Below are 23,180 nucleotides of genomic sequence, written 5' to 3' on the forward strand. Positions count from 1 at the left end.
TAAAAATTTCTACTGTAACACTGTTGACTCTTTGAGGTGTGTCTTCGATTACAAATAATTTTCACTGTATGAGTAATCTACTATTTTGTACATTGCAACACATTATACCTTAAAGCATTTTACCCAGCATTTTTGAAATTCCCATTTAAAACATTTTCCTTTTCATGAATCAAAGAATAGCTATACTAATAATTGCTTTTAAATTTTCGTAATTGTGACACAGCACAGGTGAATATTGCTGATTCTGCTAAACATTTCCCCCTTCTACTTTACTATGGTTCTGGTAATCTAGATGGAAACTCAGTTATAATTCGTTTGTCTTCAATGAATTTTAAAACATCACTTTTGTTACAGATTTTTTTCATCTCCAGAATAGAAATCATTTCTAAAGCAACATCCATTTTGTACATATTTTTAATTAAAAATACCCTTGTTTAAATATCGGAAGTCTGAATTAAAGAAATAACTGGGAATAAACAGACTAGTGCTTTAGGTGAAAAAATGTTTCGAGAGATAGGGAAGAAAAAGAACGCAGAGCCTGTCTTCTTATCAGAAGGAACACTTGCAAATTTGGGAATGTTTGTTCTTTGAATATAATGCTAACAGACATGTAAAAAGTAATGAATGGACTTGTGCTTCATATTCAAATAAAACATTAACTTCCTCTTCCCCTCATTTATCAACACCACTGAATCCTCAATCACTTGATGCTTTGAGTTTCTGTAGACCACACACAGGGAAACCATGTAAATTTAGGGGATGGAGTAATGGGGGAGGTAGCATATGTCTACTTAACATATATTAAGATGAATTGACTTGGATTAATAAAGAAAATGAAATATTTCCACTACTCGAGTCTCAAAGGGCATTGAGATATAGTAGGAAATGCTTCTGAATGCAGGAGATTTGCAGCAGCTTGTAATTCTCTTCAGCAATGGGCACCTGAGGCACAGCCAACTGGTGATTTTGGATCTGAATTCCAATAAGTTTTGATTTATAGAATAAGAGGATTTTTGATTTATTTTTTGCTAATTTTTCATTTAAGGGGAAAGACAGGGTTAAGATGCATTACAGGTCAGCCACTGCATGGTTGGACACACAGCCTTCAGAGGCCTCTTCCTAATCCTCTGTAAATCTGTATCCCTTTAATTGATTCATTGAGTTTGTATCCCTATTTTTTATTAATACACCTTCATGCCTTCATTTAAAACTTATTCATCAAGGAAGTCACAGCTGTAGATATTTTGGGCCTGCAAAGGTCAAAGAAGACCATAAGGCGATTAAGACTGGGTTCATTCCCCCTTCCCCCACTTCTCTATTCCTATTCACCTCCCTATTTACACATTCTCTGTATAAATCACTTGCAATTAAAAGAATCCTCGCTACGCTCTCTCAGTCACCACAAATTCTGTCTGAATCATTCAGTTTCTCCTCACCTCACCCTATCACAGGAAGTCCATTGTTCTCTCCGTTCTTCTCCTTTGCAACTTAAAACCTCTTCATTTCCTAACTGTTCCCCGTTATGATGAAACGTCATCAACCTGAAAAAAATATATTCCTCTCCTCATGGTTGCCACCCGACCTGCTGAGTATTTTCAGCAGTTTCTAATTTTATTTGTTTAATTTTCTGTATCTGCAGGGTTTGGCCCTTCAGTAAGTGTGGATAGCTGTGATGCTGGATAGCTGTTAGAGCACGTGGGCTGCCAACCGGGTATACCTGACATACGGAAAACCTCTTCAAACCACAGTGGAAAGAAATGGTTTGAAAGCCACTACTGCAATCTTATTGCTGCCATTTTTGATTTGAGTACTTGAACCACATTTGGAAAGACACATCCAATGTGCATATTGTAACTGTGGCAGCTTATTTTAAATTAAATATCAAAGCAATGGCACCCATCACATAAAAGGCAGGGATGTTCTTTTTTAAAAAAAAGTCTGAAAATACTTAACATATTTATAAAATAAATCCTTTATTATATGGTGTTATGAGTGAACTTGCTCAATTTTGTGCAACAGTGAGTTACAATGTGACCAGCTTTCATATACATAAAATGTGTACATTAGTAGAAAATCAAGAAATGCAACATTGTGCTTAACTACAGATATCACAACAAAAGTAAATGGTGCATTTTGATTTTTTTTTGGAACGTTTTGAGAAAAATACCTATTTCTATAATAAAATATGTTTTGAAGTTGCCTGAAGAAAAAAATATTTCTTCTGTAAACTGCACTTGCCAGCTCAAGCAGACACTCCGCAATTTTTCTTTAGTTTAAAGCCAAATAGAGGTGAGCAGACACGGGTTTTGCATACAAAAGATGCAGAGTTAGAGGTCACTTTCACCGTACAGGGCTGTGGAGAAGGACATGTAGTCCAGCGAGCCTGGGACGGCATCCGGTCCAGTGTAGGGCGCCATCCTCGCGATGCAATATTCTGCTTGGTCAGGGGGTAACTCTCGCCGCAGCTCCTCGGCAGTGATGTAGTTCTGAAAGATGAGAAGGAAATACCTGCCTTCAATCGCAATTCCACTTAAAACATGCTGGTGTCTCCCCATTCGTGAGTAATCTTAGCAAAATAATTGCAAAGCTCCAACGTCAAAATTGTGCAGAAAGGAATAAAGTTGGCCCTCAGGATAAGGTCATTAACTAGGGGTAGGCTGATTTCAGTACTGCAAGAGTGGACTTGGTGAAATTGGACTGGGTAAAGATGCTTGTGGGTAAAATGGCAGCTGATAAGCGGAAGTCTTTTGAAAGATTTACTTTTAAAAGTAAGGATTCGGGGCCACCATGGCACTGAGTCTGGCTCTGTGGCTCAGAGGGGAAGGGGGGAGAAGAGGCAAGCTTTGGTAATAGGGAATTCATTAGAGCGGGGAACGGAAAAGAGGTTCTATGCATGAGAATGAGATTCCAGGTTGGTATGTTGCCTCCCGGGTGTCAGAGTCTAGAACATCTCAGTTTGGCTCCTCAGCATTCCTAAGTGAGCAGCCAGTGGTCCTGGTCCATACAGGTACCAATGACATAAGGAGGAAGAGGGAAAAGTTTCTGCAAAGTGATTTCAGGGAGTTAGGTGCTAAGTTAAAGGGCAGAATCTCCAGGGCTGTAACCTCAGGATTGTTACCTGTGCCACATGCTAGTGAGGCCAGAAATAGAAAGATCATACATGGCTAAGGAGTTGGTGTAGGAGGAAGAGCTTCAGATGTTTGGATCATTGGGCTCTCTTCTGAGGAAGGTGGGACCCGTACAAAAGAGAGAGTTTGCACCTAAACTGAAGGGGGACTAATATCCTAGTGGGAAAGTTTGTCCAGAGGCATTTAAGCTAGAGTTTCAGGGGAATGGGAACCAGAGTGCCAGAACTAATCGTGGTGAGAAAGTCAGGAATCCAAAGGTTGAGCATGGTGGGGGCTAATGTTCTGAGTTGTGTATCTTTCGATGCAAAAGATATTGTAGGAAAGGCAGATGAGCTCAGGGCATGAATCAACACATGGAATTATGATATTGTAGCCATTAGTGAGACTTTGTTGCAGGAGGGGCAGGTGATGATGACGACGTTGACTCAGACCTGAGAGGCCAGCGTCGGGCATTTTCGTGCCTTACAAGGAACAGTTCGAAAGGCTGTGTGCGGCGCCACTCCTCGCACAGACATTTCGCAGTATTATTTTACGAGGCCGAGTTGCGAGCTCGACATCAACCCGGCGTGGACGGAGAGCGCGCTCGGGAGCAGTCTGTCACTGGATCGAACTCGGGAACCTCCATTCTTGAGCCCGGCGCTGATCTCACTGCGCCACCAGCCGACCCAACCGAGGGGCAGGACTGGTAGCTCAATATTCACTATCTAGAGATGATAGAGTGGGAAGGCTGGCCTTACTAGTCAGGGAAAATGTCTCTGCAGTGCTCAGTTAGGACTGACTGGAGAACTCATCTACTGGGGCTTTATGGGTGGAACTGAAGAATAAGAAAGGAATATTATAGACTATCCAACAGTCCAGCGGATTTAGAGGAACAAATTCGTAGAGAGATTGCAAACTGTTGCAAGAAACCAAGGATTGTGACAGTAGGTGATTTTAACTTTCTACCTATTGACTGTGACTCCCACACTGCAAAAGGACTGGATGGGATAGAGTTTGTTAAATGTGTTCAGGAAAGTTTCCTTAATCAGTCTGTAGAAGACCCAACGAGAGAGTGTGTGATACTTGATCTCCTATTGGGAATGAGACAAGGCAGAGGACAGAAGTTTGTGTAGGGAAACTCTTTGCATCTAGTGATCATAATGCCATTAGTTTCAAGGTAATTGCGGAAAATGATAGGGCTGGTCCTCGGGCTGAGAATGTAAATTGGAGAAAGGTCAATTTTTATGGTATTAGGAAGTATCTGGCAAGGTTGGATTAGGACAAATTATTTTCTGGCAAAGTTGTACTTGGTAAGTGGGAGGCCTTCGAAAGTGAAATTTTGGGAGTACAAAGTTTGTATGTGCCTGTCAGAGTAAAAGGTAAAGATAGCAGGTTTAAGGAACCTTGGTTTTCGAGAGAAATTGAGGGGAAAAAAAGGAGGTGCAAAGGAGGTATAGACAGGAAGCAACAAATGAGGTACTTGAGGAGCATAGGGAATGCGAGGACACTTAAGAAAGAAAAGAGGAAAGCTGAAAGGCATGAGGTTGCTCTAGCAGACATGGTGAATGAGAGTCCTAAGGGCTAGCTACTACACATAGGGATTGCAAGGGACAAAATTGGTCCTCTGGAAGATCAGAATGTGTGGAGCCAGAAGAGATGGGGAGGATTTTAAGTGGATTTTTTTGCACCTGCATTTACTTGAGAGATGGACACAGAGTCTATAGGAGTGAGGTAAAGCGACAGTGAGGTCATGGACTCTTATACAGATTACAAAAGAGGAGGTGTTTGCTATCTTGAGGCAAGTTAGGGAGGCTAAATCCCCAGGGCCTGACAAGGAGTTCCCTCGGACCCTGTAGGAGGCTAGTGCAGAAATTGCTGGGGCCCTAGCAGAGATAGTTAAATCGTCCTTAGTGGCAGGTGAAGTTCCAGAGGTTTGGAGGATAGCTAATGTTGCTTTGCTATTGAAGAAAAGCTCTAAGAATAAACCAGGAAACTATAGGCCGGTGAGCCCTGACATCAGTAGTGGGAAAGTTATTGGAAGGTATTTTAGGGGACCGGATATGTGAGTATTTAGATAGACAAGGACTGATGAAGGATAGTCAGTGTGCCTTTGTGTGTGGTAGGTCGTGTCTAACCGATCGTATAGAGTTTTTCAAGGGAGCCACAAGGAGAGTTGATGATAGCAAGGCACTGGATATTGTCTTCATGGGCTTCAGCAAGGCATTTGACAAGGTCCAAAATGGGAGACTGGTCAAAAAGGTTCAGTCACTTGGCATTCAAGATGAGCTAGTAAATTGGATTAGACATTGACTTTGCAGGAGATGTCAGAGAGTGGTAGTAGATGGTTGCCTCTCTGACTGGAGGCCTGTGACTAGTAGAGTGCTGCAGGGATTGGTGCTTGGTCTGTTGTTGTTTGTCATCTGTATCAATAATCTGGATGATAATGCGGTTAACTGGACCAGCAAATCTGAAGATGACACTAAGATTTGGGGTGTAGAGGATGGAGACGAAGGCTATCAAAGCTTACAGTGGAATCTGGACCAGCTGGAAAAATGGGCTGAAAAATGGCAGATGAAATTTAATGTAGACAAGTGTGAGGTGCTGCATTTTGGGAGACTAACCAGGGTAGGTCTTACACTGAAAACAGTAGGGCACTGAGGAGTGTGGTAGGACAAAGGAATCTTGGAGTATAGATCCATAATTCACTCCAGCGTGTGGTGAAAACTGCCCAGTGGATTATCGGCACCCAATTGCCCACCATTGAGAACATCTACCATAAACGCTGCCAGGGCAGGGTGAAAAGCATTATCAAGGATGCATCTCACCCTAACCGTGGATTTTTTTACTCTCCTCCCATCCGGTAGGCACTACAGGAGTCTCCGCTCCTGCACCAGCAGGCACAGGAAGAGCTTCTTCCCTGAGGCTGTGACACTGCTGAACCTCTCATCACAGAGATAAGCAGTATTGCATCTGTATTTTATATTTGTGTGCTGTAGCACTTTCTTTATTCACAGTTATTTTGTAAATAACACTATTCTTTGCATTTCTGGTCAGATGCTAAATGCATTTCATTGGCTTTGTATCTGTACTCGGCACAATGCCAATAAAGTTGAACCTAATCTAATCTAATAATTCATTGAAAATGGTGTCACAGGTAGATAGGGTCGTAAAGAAAGCTTTTGGTACATTGCCCTTCATAAATCAAAGTACTGAGTACAGGAGTTGGGATGTTATGTTGAAGTTGTATAAGACATTGGTGAGGCCGAATTTGGAGTACTATGTGTAGTTTTGGTCATTGACTTGCAGGAAAAATGTCAATAAGATTGAAAGAGTACAGAGAAAATTTACAAGGATGTTGCCAGGACTGGATGACCTGAGTTATAAGGAAATATTGAATAGGTTACAACTTTATTCCTTAGAAGGTAGAAGACTGAGGGAAGATTTGATAGAGATACACAAAATTATGAGGGTATAGATAAGGTAAATGCAAGCAGGCTTTTTCCCCTGAGGTTGGTGAGACTACAACTACAGGTCATGGGTTAAGGGTGAAAGGTGAGATGTTTAAGAGGAACATGAGGGGGAACTTCTTCACTCAGAGGGTGGTGAGTGTGTGGAATGGGCTGCCAGCACAAATGGTGAATGTGATTTCAAGTTTAATGTTTAAGAGAAGCTTGGATAGGTACATGGATGGTAGTGGTATGAAGGCTATGGTCTGGTTGCAGGACCATGGGACTAAGCAGTTTAAATGGTCCAGCATGGACTCGATAGGCTGAATGGACTGATTCTGTGCTGTAGTTTTTTTATTACTATGACAATGTTCCAGTAAGGGTGAATGGAAAAGAGGGCAAGATTAGGGAAACTTAGTTGGCTCAGCACATCACAGAAACCAGTTTCCCCTCTTTGGACTCCGTCTAAACCTCTCACTGCTTCAGTAGAATAGCCAGCATAATCAAAGACTCCATCTACCCCAGGCACCTTTTCTACTTACCTCTCCCATTGGACAGAAGATACAAAAGCATACCAGCAGGTTCAAGGATAGCTTTTATCCTGCTGACTATTGAATGGTTCCTTCATAAGATAAGATGGAACTCTTGTACGTCACAATGTATCTCGTTATGATCTTGCACGTTTCTGTCTACCTGCATTGCACTTTATCTGCAGCTGTCATAATTTCTTCTACATTGTTATTGTTTTACCTTGTTCTAGTTCAATGCACTGTATAATGATTTGTATGAACAGTATGCAAGCAAGCCTTTCACTGTATCTCACTACATGTGACAACAATAGACCAATTCCAATTCTAGTTATTGAAGGTTTGATTGGCGAAAAGAAGGATGCATATAAAAGGTATTGGCAAGCACAATCAAACTGGTTTCGAGGACAATGAAGTATGTAGGAAGTACTTAAGAAAGAAATTAGGAAGTGAAAAAGGAGGTAATGAAAACTCCTTGGCAGTAAGACAAGTGAAAATATGCATCATTTTGTAAGCATATTTAGAGCATGAGATTGGTCAGGGAAAGTGTGAGTCCTTTGAGGAACCAAAAGGGTTCCTATGTGTGATGCCAGGGGATGTGGCCATAGTCCTTAACTAATACTTCTCCTCTGTATTCAGTCAGGAAAAAATAATCCATTGTATAGTGAATTCATGGAGGAATACAATGAATATCTGGTTCATGTGGATATTAAGAGGTACCTATTGAAATGCATAAGGGTGAATAAATTCCCAGGGCCAGATAAGATTTTTTTTGAGGTCTCCAAAGAAATTGATAAAGGCAGCATGGTGGATATTAAGTGAGGCATTTGACAAGGTCCCACATAGCAGATTGAGCCAGAAAGTTAGAGCATGTGGGATACAAGGTGAGCAAGCTAATTGGATCCAAAAGTAGCCTGGTGATAGAAGGTGAAGTGGAAAATTTTTTCGAAGTCTGTGAATAGTGGTTCACCACAGGAGTTGGTGCTGGGAGCTTTACAGTCTGTGATATATATTATTAACAACTTGGTTATGAATGTAGGAGGTATGTTTAGAAAGTTGCAGATGACATAAAAATTGTCAGTATTGAGGATGTCCAAGGCTACAGCAGGATATATACTCAGTGTACATTTGTGGTCTTCTACTGCTGTAGGCTATCCACTTCAAGACTCAACGTGCTGTGCATTTAGAGTTGATCTTCTGCACACCACTGTTGTAACGTGTGGTTATTTGAGTACTGTTGTTTTCCTGTCTGTTTGAATCAATCTGGCCGGTCTCCTCTGACCTCTCTCATTAACAAGGTATTTTCACCCAGAGCCACCGCTCTCTATAAACTCTCTAGACCGCCGTGCATGAAAATCCCAGGCGATCAGCAGTTTCTGTGGTGCTCAAACCACCCCTTCTGGCATCAACAATCATTTCACAGTCAAAGTCATTTAGATCACATTTCTTCCCCTTTCTGATATTTGGTCTGAACAACTGGATCTCTTGACCAAGTCTGCATGCTCTTATGCATTGAGTTGCTGCTACATGCTTGGCTGATTAGATGTTTACGTTAATGAGGTGTTCAGATGTACCTAAAAAAGTTGTCGCTGAGCGTAGATCAGTTGGAAGGAACATTGGTCAGGATTAAATTCTAACTACTAGTGTAAGGTAATGCAATTTGGAAAGTCAAACAGGAGTGGGACATATACAGTAAATGGCAAACTTCTAAGAAATGTTGAGGAACAGAGAGACCAAGGGAGTCCAAGTCCTCAGCTCCCAGAAATGGTAATGCAGGTGAAGAAGGCATATGGCTTGTCTTCCTAGGTTCAGGGCTAGGAATAAGATGTTACTATTAAGTAGTAAGGCTGCATTTGAAATGCAGTTCTGGTCACCATACTATAAGACAGATGTGATTGTGCTGAAGAGAGTGGTAAGAATTGGTGAAGATCTTGTCTGGACCGGAGGACTTTAACGATCGGGAGAGATTGGATCAGTTGTTTATCTCGGAGTGAAGGAGGCTGACTGACAACCGATGAAAGTATTCAAGATTATGAGAGGCCTAGATTGATTAGATTGTCAAAATTTTTGTCCTGTAGTAGAGGTAAGCAAGGGAACAGAGAATAAGGTGAAAGAAAGGAGTATTTTAGGGGACTTCAGGAGTAAGCCTTTTTTTAATGCAGAGCTGGTTGATAGTTGGAGAGGCTGTTGGCATCAGACATGCTAAGTCTCTGTCTAAATGTATCTTAAATATAAAGATAAATAGGTAATGCATTGAAGTAATGTGGGCAAACAGGCTTGATGTTGATGCAAAAGAAGGCTGGCGTGTACAGGGTGCACTGAGGGCCATGTTTCTGTGCTATTCAACTCTAAATTTTCTTTCAAAATTAATCACACATTTTACTGCCTGAAAAAGGAATTACTTCAGACTGTAAATTACATAAATAGTAAATGGGCTTCAGTAAATTTGGTTCATCGAGTCTGCTCCACCATTTCACCATGGCTGATCCATTTCCCTCTCAATCCCATTCTCCTGCCTTCTCCCCGTAACCTTTCACGCCCTGACTAATAAGAACCATCAACCTCTGCCTTAAATGCATGTAGTAACCTGGCCTCCACAGCCACCTGTGGCAACGAATTCCACTCATTCACTACTCTCTGGCTAAAGAAATTCCTCACCTCTGTTGTAAAAGTAGTCCCTCTATTCTGAGGCTGTGTCCTCTGGTTCTAGACTCTCCCACCGAAGGAAACACTTCATATCTAGCACCTTCACCATTTGATAGGTTTCAATGAGATCCTCCCTCATTTTCTAAATTCCTGTGGGTACAGGCCCAGAACCTTCAATTGCTGCTCGTATGATAACCCTTTCATTCTAAGAATCATTCTAGTGAGCCTCCTCTGAACACTCTCTAACATCAGCACATCCTTTCTTAAATAAGGGGCCCAAAACTGCTCACAATACTCCAAGTGAGGCCATTGCCTTATACAGCCTCAGCATTACATCCTTGCTCTTATATACTAGTTCACTTGAAATAATTGTTAATATTGCATTTGCCTTCCTCACCGCTGATTTGACCTGCAAATTAACTTTTAGGAAATCTTGCACGAAGACTCCCAAATCACTTTGCCATCTCGAATATTTGAATTTTCTATCTGTTAAGAAAATATGCTTTTATTCGTTCTAACAAACCGCACGACCACACACTTTATCCATGTGTCACCTCTTTGCCCATTCTCCTAATCTGTCTAAGTCCCCTGCAGCCTCTCTGCGTCCTCAACGCTACCCGCCCCCTCCGCCTACCTTTGTGTCATCCACAAACCCATCAGTTTCATTATCCAAATCATTGAGAAACACCATAAAAAGAAAAGGTCCCAACACAGACCCCTGCAAGACAGCACCAGTCACTGCCAGCCAATCCAAAAAGGATCCCTTTATACCCACTCCTTGACAAACATTACATGATTCACTAACCTTGCCTTTACATATCCGCTAGATATACTGACTGGCTGGGAAAACTCTAGTTTTTGTATGCTTGCCCGTATTCAACTCCAGTCACAGCATGGAAACAGGCTCTTCAGCCCAATGAATCCATGTTGACCATGAACCACTCATTTACACTGATCCTTATCCACATCTTTTCAAATCTTCCCCCACAATTCTACCACTCACACACACACACTATGAGCAACTTACTCTGGACAATCACTATCAAACTTCAAGTCCTTGCAGCACATGGGGAGAAACCACAGACCCATGGGGAGAATGTGCAAACTCACACCCCCTCCCCCTAGAGCAACTTTGATAAGAATTGAACTCAGATCTCCAGGGCTGTGAGTGGCACTTCTACTAGCTGTGCCACTTTACTACCCATCATGCCCTTTACTACCCATCATGCCCTGCACACATATTGATGGTGAAGATGGTATAATTAAACAATTTTCATCAGTAGAATGGCTCCAAAGCCAAGTGCAAAAACTTTACCAACCTCTTCTGAAATCTCACTCTTCGTGTCGCAGGCCAACAGCACAAATATTGATTGTGTGGGGATGGACCGCAGCAAATGAATGAATGGAATTTAGGTTGTATTTGTACTTAGTAGAAGAGCTCACCTTATCGCCAGCCAGAACTTTAAACGAGGCCATGACCTGGTCAGCGGTGTCCGTGTCTGTGGTCTCCCGAGACATGAAGTCCAGGAAGGCCTGGAATGTTACAACACCCATGTTGTTGGGGTCAACGATGTTCATGATGCGTCCAAACTCTGCTTCGCTCTGAAATCATCAACCACAGCAATTGTACCAAAGCCTCTTATGAGTCTAAGAGCATGCACTTATCCACATTCTGACAGCTAAAGTTCAATGTGTGGAATTTGACAGCTAAAGTTCAATGTGTGGAATGTTACAGCTATAGTTTACACTGGCTGAACTTTATTTTCAGCAGAAGATTAGCAATTGGCAGGTGGTAACTTGGACAAATCAAATCTCTCTACACAAGCTTCCTGTAGAAGTGAAGGCTCATCTCTACAAGATTGTGACTGAAACCCATTTGAGGACTTGGTCATATAACCTTTGTTCACTAATTATGGAGTACTGCATTCCTGCACACACTAAATTTCTAAATTGGATGTAAAAACAATTATTCACCTGGTATACAAATAGTCATTAAAAAATTCTCAGGGACATTATCTTCCCACAAGGTAACCTAGAATTTCTTAACCATTCCACAATGAAAAATCAAAAATAATTAACTGCCTATTTAGCTCACTACATCTGCCAGCTTCTTTGAGAAGAAGCAAATTATGTGGCTATATGTTTAGACATTATTTTCTACCTTATTAATCATGTTGTTATGGAGAACACGATATTCCTGCAGAATTAAACCTTTATTAGAACATATAGCATTCCCTAATTATTTAGGTTTGACATTCAGGGGTTTTAAGGGGATTATTAAAGAAAGTGAGGGGGGGGGGTGGAGCAGGAATAAGGTTTTCTGGAGAGAATTCCACCCTATGGTTTTGGCAGATGAAAGCACAGCTGGCAAGTATTAAACAAATGCAGGTATTCACAAAGTCAGAGGAATGGGGGTTGTTCAGCTTTCAAGGCTGCAAGAGATTACAGACAGGGAAGGGCAAAGGGGCAGTTAGATCTTACAAAGGTATCACTGGTGGAGCTGAAGTACTGGGGAGGTTTTATGCTGAACAGTATAGGGAATAAGAAGCTCAGAGCCGCATTGAATACGACATTGAGGGTGCAATAAAAACAAATCCTGAATAATTAGCAGGCCAGGCAGCACCCGTGGAGAGAGAAACAGAGCGTAATGCTCCATGTGAATGATCTACACAGGAACTGGAAAAGCAATAAAACAAATGTATTTTAAATTGCAGAGTGGGGGATGGGGAAGAGTAAATATCCTCTCCACTTTACCCCACTTTCATTTCCAATTCTCATACAGGATCATTGACGTGTAACAGTAACTCTGACTCTTCCATCCATAAGCGCTGCCTGACTTGCTGAACACTTCCAGCACCGGCAATTCACTTCTTTTCAAACACAGCGGTTGTAGCCTGCTCCCGAGTGAGCTTATGTTGGTGGTGAGTTCCTGATGTAACTCTTTTTTTTATATAATTTTTATTGAGTTTTCAAGTGATACATGAGAGAAAAAAATATCTACCCTCCCCCCCCGATATATACTCCTACCTAAAAAGAAAAGAAAAAAAGGAACCGCCTGAATATTGGAAAGTTTGCACATGCTCCATGGGATAAAAATAAATTTTATATATATTTGTTACTTTCCCCCAAGGAACCAAGATCTTCATCATCGGAGCTATAAGTAAGGGCTCCAAATATTCAAAAATGTTACATATTTATTTCTTAAAATCTAAAACATTACTTAGCTTCTCAACTCTCATAGTACCCTGGGGAATCTCTTTGAACTTCACCATGTTGCTATGTGTTTCCCTCCCAATCATCCAGGCAAAAAGAAAAAAAAGATAGATAAGATACAAAAAAAGAAAAAAACAAAATACCCCCCCACTAATGTTGTGAATGAAAAGATACACAACACTACCCCCCTCCATTGTGCAGGTCGTGGCTATTGCCACGCTTGCACACATGAATAACGTAGCAATTGGACAGTGTTTCTTCCAGCTCCCCCGTAACAAAAAATTATATATATATATATATATAGAAAAAAATTAATGTTATTATTCCCAGCTAATATTCCTCAAATTTTAACCTTTCTTCCCCTCCCTCATATAATTAATAATATATTTATATATTCATCCACCTAAAAATTCAACAGGCCTAATCCTTGATCCAGTCTTCATCTTCAATCCATCTCGCTCCCCTAAGTTTGTTCTTGTATCTGGTGAATCTTCAAAGAATCTCGCACAAACTCCTCCGCTTTCTGGTAATTGTCAAAAAATCTTTTTTCTCCACCAGGCAAAAATATCTTCAAGGTTGCAGAATAACGCAATATAAATTGATAACCGTGATCCCATAGGGGTTTTTTCACTGGATTAAACTTCTTCCTTCTTTTCAAAAGTTCATAACTTATGTCAGGGTAGAAAAAAATTTTCTTCCCTTCTATCATCAATGGCCCTTTTCTCTTCTTGGCAGCTTGGGCAGTGGCCAGAAGAATCCTTTCTTTGTCTTGAAATCTTAAGAATTTTATTAAAATTGATCGTGGATATTGGTCATCTTGTGGTTTTGGTCTTAGAGCTCTATGTACCCGCTCAATTTCAATTGATCGGTCTTCCTCCTTCATTTGCAAGGTTTTCGGGATCCATCTTTGAAAAAATTCTATTGGATTATCTCCCTCTATACCTTCTCTAAGACCAACAATTTTAATGTTATTACGTCTACTAAAATTTTTCAACACGTCCACTTTCTCCAAGAGTCGATTTCTTTCCGTGTTCCAGACGAGTACATTATTTTCTGTTTTTTCCACTGTATCGTTAATATGCTCGATTATTCTTTCCATCTTCTGAAGTTTCTTATCCATTTTATCCTGTCTTTTCATAGCTTTATCATAGCACATCTTCACGTCTCTAAGCTCTGTTCTTAATTTTCTTAATTCAGCCATTAACTGCAATAAAGCCTCTCTTATGTCGTCGTCGTCTCCTTTACTTCCAATCTCTTCCAGTTCTCCTCCTCTTCTTCATCTGTATTCTCTGTGATATCCAATTCTGACTCTGAGTCACTTTCAGTTGCAGTGGCCGTCGGTTCTTGTAGTTTAAATTGTGTCGATTTGTGCATGCGCAATTCCGGCATCTTCTTCCGAGAGACTGCTACCGCCGCCATTGCTCCTTGTTCTTCTACGCCAGAGATAAAATGCGTCTCCTCTGAAGGAGATCCAACCTGAATCCAAGGCTCCATCGCTGCAGTAGGCCCTTTTTCTTCCCATCTCGCGGCGACTTCACAACAGACTTCTTCTGTTGTGGTTTACGAGGCATATCGTAGAGTAGTCTTACGAAGTTTATAAGTAGTTTTCAGAAAGTATTTATTAACTTTACTTTGTTTAAACGGTACTTTGCTGATTTTTTACGGGAGAGCTGGATTTACACGTCTCAATCCCACGTCATCACGTGACGCCCCCCTGATGTAACTCTTGAATGACTTTCCTTGCACTGAACTGCCAAAAGTTGCAACCCTTCCCAGGACTGATGTGAAGCAAGCCACCAGGAAACCATGGTAGAGCTAAGAGGCAGAGAGGCTTCAGAAAATGAACTTAACATCACTGGCATTTGTGTATAAACTGTCTTTGTGAGAATCATGTTGCCATGAGGCAACATGAAGAGGAAGAGGGGCTGAGATTGCCCCATGCCAGGATAAGGTGCGGCCAGATTGGACATGGAAAAGGAAGTCACATTAAATGAAGGTGGGAAGCTCCCCCAAAGTTGGTTAATGGAGTTAAGGCTTTGGGGAATGATGATGAGAGTTTGCTGTTCAAACTTTTACTTACAGAGCTATTGGACTCTGATATATATTGTTGGAGAGATGGGCAATGTGGTTCCTTAAGTTAGTAGAGCTGGGGAGGGGGTAGGGGGGATAAGCTCCCACTAGCTGCTCCCAATGGGGTGCATTTCAAATAGGCTCTGAAAGCAAATCCAGCTCCTGGCCTTCACATGTGGCTTAGCAACTAAGTCCAGCGGAACTGTTTTTACTTGACAGGAGAAGGGGCAAAGGTGGGTTACTGGCACCATAAAATCACTCGCTCCTGGCCAATAGGACTTATCAGCTGTGGTTGGCAGCTCATCTAGGAGAACGAAAACTGATTTGAGACCTCCGCTGCCTTGAGGCTATACCCATTCATGGGGAAGGTTTCATGAGTAAACCCTGAGGAAAAATCCAGAGCTGGAGTCCTTAATGCAGTCCGATGTTGAGTACAAAACCGACTGGCAACTCCTGTGACGCCACTGGTACCAAACTGACCAAACTACATTTGTCTCTGCTGTTCCTTTGGATTCATCAGCTGCATGGAGAGGGGGAGCTTGCTGCATGGGCAACACCTTGTTCTCCTTATTGTACTGCCCCGGCTTGCGTATTGACTTCAAGAGCTAGGATGCAACATCTGTGGTCGACCCTGACCAACGAAGGCTAGGGAGATTGGGTTAGGTAAAGGGAATGAAGAATTTCTTCTGGAATCCCATCCCAATACCTAATTGCCTGAACTGCGTACACTAAGGCCAACATATTTTTTTTCTGTTAAAAACAGTCTAAGTCTAACATAGAAGCATGCATACATACAAGGGTTTGGATGGAATTGTTGAGTAAAAGTCATTGATCCCACTAAAGTTTAACTAGGACTGTAACTGGGAAGTTGTGTATTTTTCCTTCAATAGTCTTGTTCTGCTGTTAAGGTGGATTGAGAACTTGATTCTGTTTTCACCCTTTCTGTCCTCCCAATCAGAAAGATAATACTATAACACACCCAAAAGGTGTTGAGACAGGCATTGTCCAATCCCCAGAATGCTGACAATTATTCTGATAATGTGCAGGCATGTCTGCTTTATTGAAGGTGTAACTGCAGACAAGCTGGAGTTCAGATCAAAGAAGAAAGCACAGTTCCCCTTCCTTGAAGGGATGTTGGGGTTGACTTAGCCTCCCAAAATTGGCCTGGTTGAGACCTACAGGGACTGGTCAACAAATGTGGCCTTCCGAATCTCTGGAGATCAGCTAGGAGTAACCTCGGTCTGCTGTGTCAAGATATCTGCTGCTGATGATCAGTCTCTGCCGTACAACAGCTGACTGGGTTGGGCTGAAGTGGAATTAAGGGGCATGCAGAAAGTTCTGTGTCAACATTACTATTATTTGAACTTGTCTAATTGTATTTTAGCATTTTTTTGAAGGGGAAAGCAGATATTACAGCAACAACACTAGAGGTGGTACAAGTTAAAGAACTGAAGAAATTTGCATGTAAACTCTGCTTCTGTAGATATAACTTTTATCTATGTAGGGGGGATATGAAGTAATATATCCAATATACAACCTTATGTGAAACAGTGTAAATTACAACAGTAGGATAACTCTGGGCAGCTTTAGAGGAACTAAAATCGAGGATCCATTTGAGTTTGAGATAAATTCAGTGCCCAGAGAGGAAGGGCAACGTTTACCAACAAATTACACCATACAACCCTTATCTGTATTAGTTTAGCAATTAATAAATCAAATAAACTCATGTTTTAATGAGTCCCTAGATAATGTGAACAATTTTTCTCACTTCCCCTCCAAATTTGCAATATAGTTTGGCTCCTAGTATAAGCACAGGGAAACGTATTTTACCCCCACTCAAGAGCAGGGAAGAAGTTTTGCCTACTTTAGGAATACCTCAGTATTAAGTTGCTGATATATCCATTATACCCTGCACCATTTATCTCTGGCAGAACACCAACATTATAAAGAAATATTTTTCAAATGAGTGCTTAAAGCAATCTCATATCCAACCTTCCATCCCCTGTGAAAGAGAGGATGTTGCCAAATTAAGTGCTAATTTATTTACCTTATTCTTTTTAAGGATCTAAATTGCTTTCTTATTCCCAGCTCCAAATAATATCTTAAAGAAAAACAAACCCTACTGAATATTTAACCTTTTCAATCTGTACAATTTGTCTGGATTGCTTTATCCAAAGTTGCTGTTCCCTATGGTTGTCCTTTTATTGTGTGCTAATGGTAGAAACAGCTGAAGCCATTTGGCTTCAAAAGCCTGCTTAGATCAGTTCTGTTTAGCTGTCACTGCTCAATATCCATTAATGCCTTTTGCAAATGTAAATCAATACACCTCCATCATCAAAACCTTGCCAATTTACGTTCTTCCCCACTTAATGATGTCCCATTTAAGCTTCAATGATAAGGAGCTTTCCCCTGGGATTCTCTCTAACCCAGAAATCACATGACAGATTGGGATGGCCAGGAAGAGAGTGGAAGGAAAGGCACAGCAACACTGTAGGCATAATTGTGGCTCAGAGTCCCATATTTTAAAGGGATATAGGAACAAGTGGTAACCATGCATCCTATTGGCCCAGATCTAGGTTGAACTGAATTGTATCTCAACTTTATTTCCTTGCCTTTGCACCATTACCCCTCAACATTTTTCTCCCAGTGTAAATCTATCTCATTCATGAAAGCAGGGATCAGGATGATAGCCTTGAAGGGCCAACGTAGCCACCTTCTACATCACAAAAAAATGGAAGCTGTCGAGGAATCCATTATCTCTTGAAAGCAGATGTTCCAAATTGAAGCTAACTTTGCTGACATTGTAGTAGATCACCCAAAAATTAGATTGGAGAGTCTGGGTTTATTCTCTCACAGGAACACAGGGGGCTGATCTTATTGGAGGTTTCTAAGATTACGAGAAGCATGGTTAGGACAGATAGTCACATGGGTGCCTCGAACTAGAGGGCACAGGTTTGAAGTATGAAGGGAGAAATTTAAAGTAGATCGAGGGGTAAGATTTTCCACATCAGGGGAGATGGTTATTTGCAATGAGCTGCCAGAGAAGCTGGAAAAGGCAGATACAATTACAATGTTTAAAAGGTATTTAAAAGGCGTAGAGGGAGGTGGGATGAGTGGAGATAATCATCATGATCAGCATGGATACAGTGGACCAATAGGGCCTGTTTCTGTGCTGTATGATTCTAGGATTTTATAAGCCCTGCAAGGTACCAACAAGATTACCTACAGTGGAGGAGAGGACTTCTCAGACCAGGGACATTTCTTGCAATAACGACTTGGTACATTGCAGTAATCTACGGGAAACTTACTGTATCAATGTGAGCATATTAACTAGTCACTCTTGTAAAATGGAAATCCTCTGGGACAAGGTAGAATTCTCCACCATAGAAAGAAGAGGTAAACTATTGTTAGTGTTAAAAAAAAAAACAACCCCAAACAAGGAAACCAACAAACTCTGTTTCTGGATAAAGCAAGTCACTAATCCAAACACTTGTACAATGACAAACACCAGTTAACATGAATTAATCAGCCAGCTTCAGAACCGAGTGCTAATAAATTGAAAATAGAAGGAACGGGAAGTCACCATACCAGATTGTAACCCATGGAGATAAGGCAAGCTTTGAAATCATCACTGTCCATCATTCCAGTCCTCTTCTACAGAGAGAGGAGGAAGGAGACACCAACAAGACATAGACACAGTGAAACATCATTAGGCAACAAGGGAGAAGGAGACAGCAAAGTCAAGTGGAAAAACACGTCAACGATGAATCAAAGCAAAAAACACAAGCAGAAACCAAGGGAGATTTAAATGGACAAAAAGCGTACAGAATGTTTCAATTAAGACAGATTCAAAGTTGTAAGCAATTGGAGAAAAGTCAATTGAAAAGGAAGAGAAATTACAAAAGACAATTCATCACAGACACAGAGAAACGATAAGATCAACACAGATAAAAAAAAGAGAAAAAAAAACACAAGTTTAGTTAATTCAGCACACGGGAGTGCATTACTTCACATCATATGCTAGCAATCAATACCTGTGCGTCATTTCCAATATCGTACCCCAAGCTGATGAGGCAGGCTTTGAATTCCTCTGCTCCAAGGGTGCCAGAGTGATCCTGGGTTAGGCATTGCCACGTGGAACGCCATGCATGGTGATGGAGGCAGCAGTTGTTGGGTGAGGGCAGGGGGCGGGGATAGAGTGAATAGTTGTGCGTGCAAGGGGTAAATGGGGAAGGGAAGAGATCATGCAAGTGGAAAGAGGAAACAAAGTGCATAATATTAGATATTGCAACAGTTTAAACATCACGGTTCCAAATGATAAAGCTTCATATCCAGACTACTAGAAAGCTGCTGTGCTCCCCAGTAGGTTTGCCTGACAGGGACCAAAACTAACAATTGACTTCCTTTTAATTACAAGAGATGAATTGGGGAGTTTTCCAAATCAGTTTTATTTTAAGAGTTAGAATACACCAATTGCATATCAATGGTTATGTTTTCTAATTTTGAGCAAGTTAAAAATTATTATTATCCATACAAGCCAACAGCACTGGAGGCATCTCCAGATAATCCCTCACTTTTGACCTCTCACCACTAAGGACTGGTGCAGAGTACCAGTAGTAGAAAGGCCGTCACAATTATGGGCACATTAGAAATCTTTAAGGTGCTTTCACCCCCTGCTTACAAACGCCATGGAAAGACTGGATGGTGGATTGGTATTGCACCTTCTGAAATGGTCACAATCCAGATTTTTCAAGCTTTTGTTCAGAGCTGGAAGGGCAGGGATTGGAGGAGTGGGAAGGACATAAAACCCTAACAGAGTTGAACTTTGGAACAACTTAAAGATTGAAGATTAGTTTTATTTGTCACACGTACATTGAAACATACAGTGAAAGGCGTTGTTTTGCGTCAAAGATTGTGCTGGGGGCAGCCTGCAAGTGTCACCCCACTTCTGGTGCCAACATAGCACGCTCAGAATTCATTAACCCTAACCGGGCATCTTTGGAATGTGGGAGGACACCGGAAGAGCCAGGGAGAATCCTGCTGTCACAGGGAGAACACACAGAGTCCTTACAGACAGAGGCAGGAGCTGAACCCTGACCGGTGATCACTGGTGCTGTAGAGCACGGTGCTAACCGCTATGCTGCCATGCCGCCCTTTTGTAATTTGGGATGTCAACGTGGTATAAGCCACATGAAAACAGGCTATTTAGCCCAATCAGTCCATGCTGGCATGCTTGCTCTACCTGAGCTTCTTCAGGAGACTGAGCAAAAAGAACATGAATTGTAAACAATGATAGTCTCCCCTTCATCCCGTATTACTTCATTATGAAGTAATCCCATATTACTTCAATTACTAAATGATTGTTAATATTGATCCCTGTCATTTTCCTGTCAAATCCACATCATTAGATAGAAGAGTTTTTTTTAAATTCAGAAGTACCTTAAAACAAACAAGTATGAATACAATTTAACAAAGCTGCACATCCAAGAGTGGATGTGTCCTTTGATGCAGTGACACACGGTGCTCAGGATAAGGATATGCAGTGAGAGCAGTTGCATGTGATAGGACAGGCGAGTTTAGCCAGAGGTACGAGGTCAAACATTCAACTCCTTTAAAGCAAGTCTACAGTCAACATGTAAGAAAAACATTCAATATTTATTTTTCAATGCACCATTTTCATTTTCTTTAACAGATCTTTTATTGGACAATTACAATGCAATGTTAAAATTCAGAATATTCAGCACTTCAACATGGAAACCTGATGTTAATAATCCAGGCAGTTTAAAGAGCAGATATAATGATTAGCTAAAAATTAATGTGTGTTATAGAATAAAGATGACTGCACCGTTAAGAAACAATCTTACTCTAGCACATATTATCTACTTTTAATGAGGAATAGTATGTTACTCATTGTGCAATTCACTTTGATTTTCTTCCCAGCCCATGCATCACCTCTGAATTTTCACCTCCTGGTGCCAGGCAACCTCCCTCTACCCAGTTGCTATGGAGGGAAGCCATCAATGATATTCCTTCCCTTACAGCCTAGCTTTTTTCCTTCCTTGCAGCACCAGCACTGAAACGCCGTGGAGACCCTAAACCTGGCGTATGCTATCCGATTCTCTGAGGCACAACGCATGGACACGTTCAAGCTACAAGCTGCTAAAGAAGAAATTGCCCCGAATCTCTTGTTAACTGGTGACTTTGTTCCCAAGTGCCACTGGAATGGACATGGAAAATGCAGCTCTGCCCGGCTGAGTAAAGACTGTCACACCGCGGGAATGCTCCTTGGTGATCTCACTGAAGAACAAATAATGTGTCCCAGCCTCTACCTTCAGCTCAGAAGGGAGGAAGGGAGAGAATTAGCATAGACAAAAGCATGCTGAAGGAACATCCTTTAGCACTAATTAGTTTGTTGCATCTTGTGTCAGAACTGTTAACAGCTCTCCCCACTGCACATAACTTCTCCTGCTTATTAACTGGGTCTCAGGGGCGGCTAGTTACTCCAGTTTTGGTTTCCATGGCAAACATTCCACTCTTAAACCCATCACCCATTTCTTAAATGAATTCTTTGCTGTAGTCTAGTAGTCTCAGCCAGAAAAATCGAACAACTATCACTGATAGACACACAAATCAAATTGCTGGCTTACCCTGTCGAAATGATTGAAGGAGGCCCGGAACTCATTCATCTGATCCTGGCTGATGCCCTTGGCATCCCTGGTCAGGACCTGGTTCTCAATTTCATTGATTGTCCTGGCAATGGTAGTGAGCAGCTGTTCCCAACCCACCCGGATGTGCTGAAACAAAGACAAGGAGGTCAGGGAGGTCAGTGCACTTGCTTAATGCATCCTCCATCGTATCTCCCACACTTGGGTATTCTCTCTGAGTGCTATTCTCAATGCACCCTTGTTAGACCTGCAACAAAATGAGGAGTTTAGTACCATGCAAGCTAGAACAGCTAGCGAATCTTTAGAAACAGTTGCTAACACGGCGAGAGGAAAACGATGCCGTGGGAGTTCTACTGTGCTCAAAACCACAAACAACATTGCACCCTGAATACTGCCAAGTACAACCATTTCCATTTCAATTGCAATAAATATTCAGGTCAGGTAGCATTCTGTAGAGAAACAGTGAAAATTTCAAGCCAGAATCAGATTTATTCTCATGAACCACTCTGGGCTTTCACCTCTTCTTACCTGCCTATCACCTCCCCTGGGTCCTCTCCTCCTTCCCTTTCTCCTATGGTCCGCTCTCCTCTCCCATCAGACCCTCCTATCCTTCCTCCCCAACTCCTTATGTTTTCCACCCACGTGGCTTCACCTATCACCTTCTAGCTAGCCTCTTTCCCTCCCCCCTCCATCTTTTTATTCTGGCATCTTCCCCCTTCTTTCTCAGTCCTGAAGAAGGGCGTCAGCCTGAAACATCGACTGTTTATTCATTTCCATAAATGCTGCCTAACCTACTGAGTTCCTCCAGCATTTAGTGTGTGTTGTGAAATTTGATGTTTTAACTATAGTGCAAAATGTGGGCAAAATAATGATATCTAAGACATATCACAAAATGTCTGCTCCTGAAAATGCACACTCAGCATTTTAGGAATAGCTTCTTCCCTTCAGCCATTAAAGTTCTAAATTGTTCATGAACACTACCTCACTATTCTGCAAATCATAAACACACGAGACTCTGCAAATGCTGGAAATCTCGAGCAACACACACTAAATGCTGGAAGAATTCAGCAGGTCAGGCAGCATCTATGGAAATGAATAAACAGTTGACTTCTCAGACCAAGACCTTTCACCATGACTGGAAAGGAAGGGGGAAGATGCCCGAATAAGAAGATGGAAGAAAGAAAGCAAGGTGATAGGTGAAGCCAAGTGGGTAAGGGAGAGGTGGGGGCGGGGGGAATGAAGTAAGAAACTGGGAGGTGATAGATGTAAAAGGCAAAGGGCTGGAGAAGAAGGAATCTAATAGGAGAGGAGAGTAGACCATGGGAGAAAGGGAAAGAGGAGGAGTACCGGGGGAGGGGATAGATATTGACAACTTTGTCAAACAACTCTGCTCCATCCGTAAAAAGCGGAATTTCTCGGTGGCCAACCATTTTAATTCCTATCCCTATTCCCGTTCCAAAATGTCTGTCCATGACCTCTTCTTCTGCCACGATGAGGTCACTTTGA

At 41.6% G+C, this 23,180-nt stretch overlaps 1 protein-coding gene across 5 annotated transcripts in view; it reads right to left on the minus strand.

The window, feature by feature from the left end:
- Window positions 1-1,954: 1,954 nt before the first annotated feature.
- Window positions 1,955-23,180, minus strand: part of actn1 (actinin, alpha 1) — a 252,605-nt gene continuing 231,379 nt past the window's right edge. For 2 of the 5 annotated variants that reach the window (XM_072266007.1, XM_072265998.1), the window contains exons 18-21: window positions 21,657-21,803; window positions 18,598-18,663; window positions 11,170-11,328; window positions 1,955-2,486 (exon numbers count right to left, since the gene is read on the minus strand). In XM_072266007.1, coding sequence (XP_072122108.1) covers window positions 2,328-2,486; window positions 11,170-11,328; window positions 18,598-18,663; window positions 21,657-21,803 — 531 coding nt within the window. In that variant the 3' untranslated portion in view covers window positions 1,955-2,327. Of the gene's footprint in view, window positions 2,487-11,169; window positions 11,329-18,597; window positions 18,664-19,043; window positions 19,125-21,656; window positions 21,804-23,180 lie in introns of all 5 variants that reach the window. The other 3 variants (XM_072266016.1, XM_072265990.1, XM_072265980.1) reach the window with 2 other exon arrangements.

The sequence above is a fragment of the Mobula birostris genome, chromosome 1 (genome assembly GCF_030028105.1).
Source record: "Mobula birostris isolate sMobBir1 chromosome 1, sMobBir1.hap1, whole genome shotgun sequence".
In the NCBI taxonomy this organism is placed as follows: domain Eukaryota; kingdom Metazoa; phylum Chordata; class Chondrichthyes; order Myliobatiformes; family Myliobatidae; genus Mobula; species Mobula birostris.